Source organism: Gouania willdenowi, chromosome 5 (genome assembly GCF_900634775.1).
Source record: "Gouania willdenowi chromosome 5, fGouWil2.1, whole genome shotgun sequence".
Lineage (NCBI taxonomy): Eukaryota > Metazoa > Chordata > Actinopteri > Blenniiformes > Gobiesocidae > Gouania > Gouania willdenowi.
Window position 1 is genome coordinate 6496224 of NC_041048.1, and position 6000 is coordinate 6502223.

The 6000-nt window shown below is 35.0% G+C and overlaps 1 protein-coding gene across 5 annotated transcripts in view; it reads right to left on the minus strand.

Annotated features, from left to right (window-relative positions):
• ephb2b (eph receptor B2b) overlaps positions 1-6000 on the minus strand; it is a 168949-nt gene that overhangs the window by 57492 nt on the left and 105457 nt on the right. For all 5 annotated transcript variants that reach the window (XM_028446025.1, XM_028446024.1, XM_028446021.1 and 2 more), the window contains exon 4: positions 2149-2304. In XM_028446025.1, the coding sequence (XP_028301826.1) occupies positions 2149-2304 (156 nt within the window). The remainder of the gene's footprint in view (positions 1-2148; positions 2305-6000) is intronic.

Consider the following 6000-nt stretch of genomic DNA (forward strand, 5'->3'; position numbering starts at 1 on the left):
TTATTAATGCATTAACTGATATGTTCATTAATATTAGGTCATACATTATCATGAATAATAATGTAATATTCATGCTTTATAAAGTATTAAATAAAATTAATTAAGGCACCTTTATTGTAAAGTGTCATCAGATTTATTGAGGTTATTTTTCATTTATTTTCTGCTCAATTGTAGACTAAGCATAGTTTTAAGGTAAACTAGCAGTTATTTTGTTCTTTTCAGATTATTTGTTTGTATTTTCTTATTATTATTTTATTCAATGAAATCCATTGATTAATAGTTTTACTCATACCTACTGTTGCTGACTGATGTTCTTTGTTTGAGTAATATCACTTGATCAAGCCTTTTCTTGAACTTTTCCTTCACACTAAAAATAAGTAATACAATTATGTATTATTGGTGCTGATATCATATCAGATTGATGGCGGTATCGGCAAATACTCAAGGCTGCAATATTGGTATCGTATCGGAAGTAAAAAAAAAAAAAAAAAAGGTTGTATCGGGAATAGAAAAATCGAAGCTTATGAGAGAAACTACAGTTAAGATCAAGGGTCATATATAGTATGTACTATATTATTTTGTTTTGATTTGGAGTGAGAAAGTGAGAGACAAACAGTTTTAACAGCCAGGCGTTATATAGTGGAAAGCGTTCACATTCAGTGAAACACCAAACAAACAAATAGCGAGAAGTGTTAATCTTTTACAGACATGTGCACCTAATTATGGCTGAAGGATCCTAAGGGACTAATGAGATAAACAAGCCTGATCCGCCCACAACTTCTAGAACGTGAATCGATCACAACTTATTTAGCCTCTTTTTAATTGGCAGCAATTACCAGATCTGTGTTAGTAGAAGAAAGCCCATGGAGTGCCTCTTCTTAGAATGAAACATAACTCCTCCTTGGCTTGAGCTGATGATGTGCACCCATTGGGTAGCGGGGCTGCTCTGATGGGCCTGTTCCATTTGTTTTAATCAGACCGGGCCCTGCTGGGTTTAATGCGGGTGACGTGACGCTGCTGCTGCTGCTGCTGCTGCTTTCTCATTCACAACAGCTGTTCTACTCCCAGAGCCAGGCTTATGCAAATCTCCTTTGTTGAAGACTATCACATATTTTCCCTCCTCTTCCCCTTTCAACAGGCGGAGAGAAGTAGTGAAGAAGAAAAAAAAACTACAGAAATGTTGAAAGGGGCTTTTTTTTCTTCTTTCACTCACCCCCATTTTGTTTTAGTTGGACCACACTGTGCTGATTTCAATCATCCGTGCGCACACACTACCATCCAAATTCCTCCCTCTTAATTTATTTCAGCGTGTCCCCCCCCCACCCTCCTTCTCCTGCTCACTTTTGATTCGCCCGTCTCTCTCCTTTTTTTGCAACCTCGATGTCAGTCTCAAATTCAAATTCAAACAGCTTCATTGGCATGACAAGAGAGAGTGTGGCCCCAGCCCATTCTCCCACCTTGGCCCTTCACAAAGCTACGCGCCATGGCCCAGTAACCTCTGGTCGGGTTTGTAGTGCGGGCCCTGTGATGTTGAGATGAGGGGGGGGGCTGAGATGTGTATGTTGGGTCAGATCTGTGGACAGTCACACTATGAGTGTGTCAGTGTGCTGCTCATGGGAGAGACAGCTCTGACAGGGTTTCTCTGTTGGTAGTTAGACACATGAACAGTGTCCTTTGATCCACGGGGCCTTTTGGCTTGTGTGAAAGCATTCATATAGAAAAAACGTACACTTTTGTTGCATTTTAACACGTATCAGAAACCGTACACTCAGCTACGTCTCTAAAATACTTGTCTTACAGCATTCATATACAAAAAAACGGGCATTTTTGTTGCATTTTAACACGTATTTGAAACTGTATGCTCAGCTACATCTCTAAAATACTTGTGTAAAAGCATTCATAGACAAAAAGCGTGCACTTTTGTTTCATTTTACACATATCAGAAACATATCCTCAGCTACATCACTTAAATACTTGTGTAACAGCATTCATATACAAAAAACTTACACTTTTGTTGTATTTTACTGTATATCAGAACCGTATGCTTAGCTACGTCTTTAAAGTACTTGTGTGAAAGCATTCATACACAAAAAAACATTTTAACACGTATCAGAACCGTACGCTCAGCTACGTTTCCAAAACACTTACTCGTGCAGGGCATTTGGAGTGGATCTGTGTCGGTCCGGTAGTATCCATTGCGGCAAACGCAGTTAATGGCCCCTTCGCTGGTCGTGCGGCTGTTGATGGGACACTGCATGCACGGCTCGTCTCCTTGAGTTGGCTTGAAAAACCCCGACGGACAAGCTGGAAGAAAAATGAATGAAACATAATCAGAGGAAATGGCTTAAATTCTTCATATACAAAATTAAATAAACATGGATTAGATGGTAAGAGAATGGTGTCATCAGTCAATTAATTGAGTCTAAAATAAAAAAAATCATCTTTATGGAATAGGTTCTGGTTTAAAATGTATAATTTACATTTAAATAATATAAAACAGGCAATATCATTTAATATCAAAGGACATTGTCTGAGAAAAAATTGATTAATGCATGTGACAGTAATTATATTAAAACTTAAGTAAAAGGTATATTTATCAAAGACTGAGCACATGTGTGTATGTTATACATGTATTTACAAATGCTTTAAAATCATATTTTTACCAATCTTAATCTACTGTATATACTCTATAATTTATTTGTTGGTGTCATGAAAATGTGTCTTAATGTGCCTTTGTAATGTTTCTGTATATTTTTAAGTGTTTTTTTTTTGATTTTTACATGTACGAGAATCTTGACTTTAATTTTTTTTATGGACCCCAGGAAAGTTAGCAACCACCACGGTGGAAGCTAATGGAGATCCAGTAAACAAATGAACAAATAAACAAATACATGCATACACAGCAACACTATTTATTTGTACATTCAACTATGTTTTAAAAGGAGAAACCAGGCAAAAATATAATATTTTAGATGAAAAGACAACATAGAGAAAAGTAAACATAGGTTGGGACAATAACATGGCGTAATAAAGTCATTTTAGTAATAATAAAACGCTAAATCCATGTTTATCATATAAGTAATACAATAAATTATAGTTATTGAACCACCTTTAGTCACTAAGTAAGTTTTTTGCCAATTTATTATTCAGAGACAACTCGGTTAAACAATGTTCTTGTATTGTGAAAATCCAATTATAAACAAATATGAAACACACACACACACAGAGCATGAAATGTGTAAGTGCACGTCACACTGATACACATGCGTAACGTATAGGTTTGCATGTGAGCAGCTCTATGAAGATATAACAACACGGTGTCGTGCTGTAAGTTTGCTTTGAATTATTCATTTTGCTGCTGCAGAAACTCTGAAGTGCTCTGCTTTCAGTTAAGAGCCCTTTTAAGGGCCCCCTTTCTGCAAATGGGTGAGGAGAGACATCGGTGAACACACACACACACACACACACACACACACACACACTTTGTAGCTGCCATTGAATTCTATTAGTACATGTGACTGCTGGGTTTTTACATTATCTGGTCATGTGTTCCCATAAGAATAAGTCTTAACTGTGGTAAACAAACATATATGTGTGCGTGCGTGTGAATTCCTCTTATGGCTCCTATATTCCTGTGTCTAAACCATTGTCAAAGAAACATCTTTACACTTTTCTCCAGGATTTGCACCAGCATCAGGCCTTGAGTATAACTTACATCTTGAGCCAGAAATGCTATAATTTAGTTTGAGGGAATCCAGCTCTCAAATGACTCACAGGGAAAGGAAAAATAATGGAGGTGTTATATAAATTAAAAAAAAAATGGAATGCACAAAACATCTGAAGTTAGAAATACTGATTCTTGTTTTAAAACAGCCCCTGTAGTAGTGTTTTTTTTTTCTTTTCAGTTTGGTTAAACAAACAAAAAACGAAAAGTAAAATGAGTTTTAAAGTAAACAGTGATGTTTTTTTTTTTTTTAAATCACACCTTTACATTACTGAGACTCGTTTTGTTCGGGGTTTTTTTTTGGTACATTTTTATAATGAGAAAAAAAATATGCACAGTATTTCATTCTATACTGGCAATTACAGCTTAACTGGAACATCTGGAATATGGAAACATTAACAGCTGCAACTCCCATTTAAAGAGGGTCAAAAAACGATGCAGAATTAGTCTGGGTCCAATCGCAATGTTTACATTCGAGTAAGATTAATGTCCTTTTTCCTCTTTTGAAACTCAGTAAATTACTCTGAGCACTCACTTATTAAATCACGGTTTAAAAAAAAAAAAAAAGCTGATGCAGGAACTTTACAAAACATTTATTGGCTGACATATAGTCAGGAGGTTTGTAAAACAAAATACACACAAAACAAACAACAAATAACTCTGAAAAATTAGTAATTGTACACATTTAAATACATTATGATACAATTACTGTACAGGATAGAGTCGTTGAGATTATGTTGCTTTAAATTGTTACAAAAAATATGGCTTTCGATCTAATTTTGTGCGACCCTTAAAGTAGATGTGCAAACTGACTCAACAAAATATTCAGAAAAATACACAGAATGACTCCAAAAACACACAAAATTAGACAAAAATGTCGAAAACGACTTGAGAATACACAAAAAACAGCAAAAATACAAAAAATGTCTCCAAAATCACACAAAACAACAACAAATATGCACAAGTTGACTCAACAAACACACGAAACGACTACTATGATACACAAAATTAAACAAAAATGTGAAAAATGACTCTAGAACAAACAAGATGACGACAAAAACAAACAAAAATAAAGAACGTTTTACAAACTGCTTTCAAAAACACACAAAAATCCAAAAAAAGACACAAAACAAGAGTAAATTTACACAAAATGATCAACAAACACACTAAACGCTAATGATACACAAAATTGGACAAAAGTGTACAAAATTACTCTAGAACATTTACAAAATGACAAAAAAATACTAAAAAAAAAGACTGAAAATCACACAAAACAACAATAAAACACAAAAGAACTAAAAACACACAAAATAACAACAAACAAATTTTAAGAAATGCATTAAAAAAAAAAACTTTGTTCTTTTCTGTATTAATGCTTAGAGTGGTCGTTATTCTAATCTATTCTATAGATTTTTTTCCCCATCCCTGGTATAGTGTTTAATATAAATTAAAGTGTTTTTAATTCTGCAAAAGAAAAACAAGATGACACAATTTTCACACAAAGATCACTCTAACCAATCAACAGGCTGTTATGGTTTATGTTTGCCTATGCAAAACGTCAATGGCTATTCTCAAACATAAACTGAAAAAATAAATAAAAAAATCTCCACTTTGGTTTTAGCTTTGGCATGTTTTTCTTCTTGTGTGATTGATAGAGTTAAAAGTTTGAGGTGCAGAGCAAAACATGAAGTCTGGACATTCACACAGTCACTCACATCCCAGTGTAACGTGAGTCCAGCAGAGCCCAGAGCCCAGCACTGTATGAGAGCAAGGACTGAGTCACACTGAGGGGAGGGACCAGGACCAGGTACTGGGGTGGGAAACCAGTCCAGAGGAGGTGCACAATGGTGTGTGTGTGGAAGTTTTACAGGTATGTTGATATGCTGTAACACTATAAAGTCTTAGCAACAAAAAACCCTTTCCAATCCACATGTGTCAAACTCATGGCCCGGGGGCCAAAATCGGTCTAATTCTGTGCGGCCTCCAGAGTAAACGCACAAACGGACTACAAACACAAAATATTTATAAAAATACACAGACTGACTCCAAAAACACACAAAACAACAACAAAATTACATGAAAATGTATAAAATGACTCAAGAACACAAGTTGAATTTTAAGAGTCTAATTCTGCAATAATTTTGAAATACTGATATAAGCTCAAACATTAACGTTCACTAAATTTAATTGAACATCTTTAGCTTATACTGCACATACAAATATACATATATATATATAACACACACATGTATAAATTCCAATCTGGTTTTAAATTC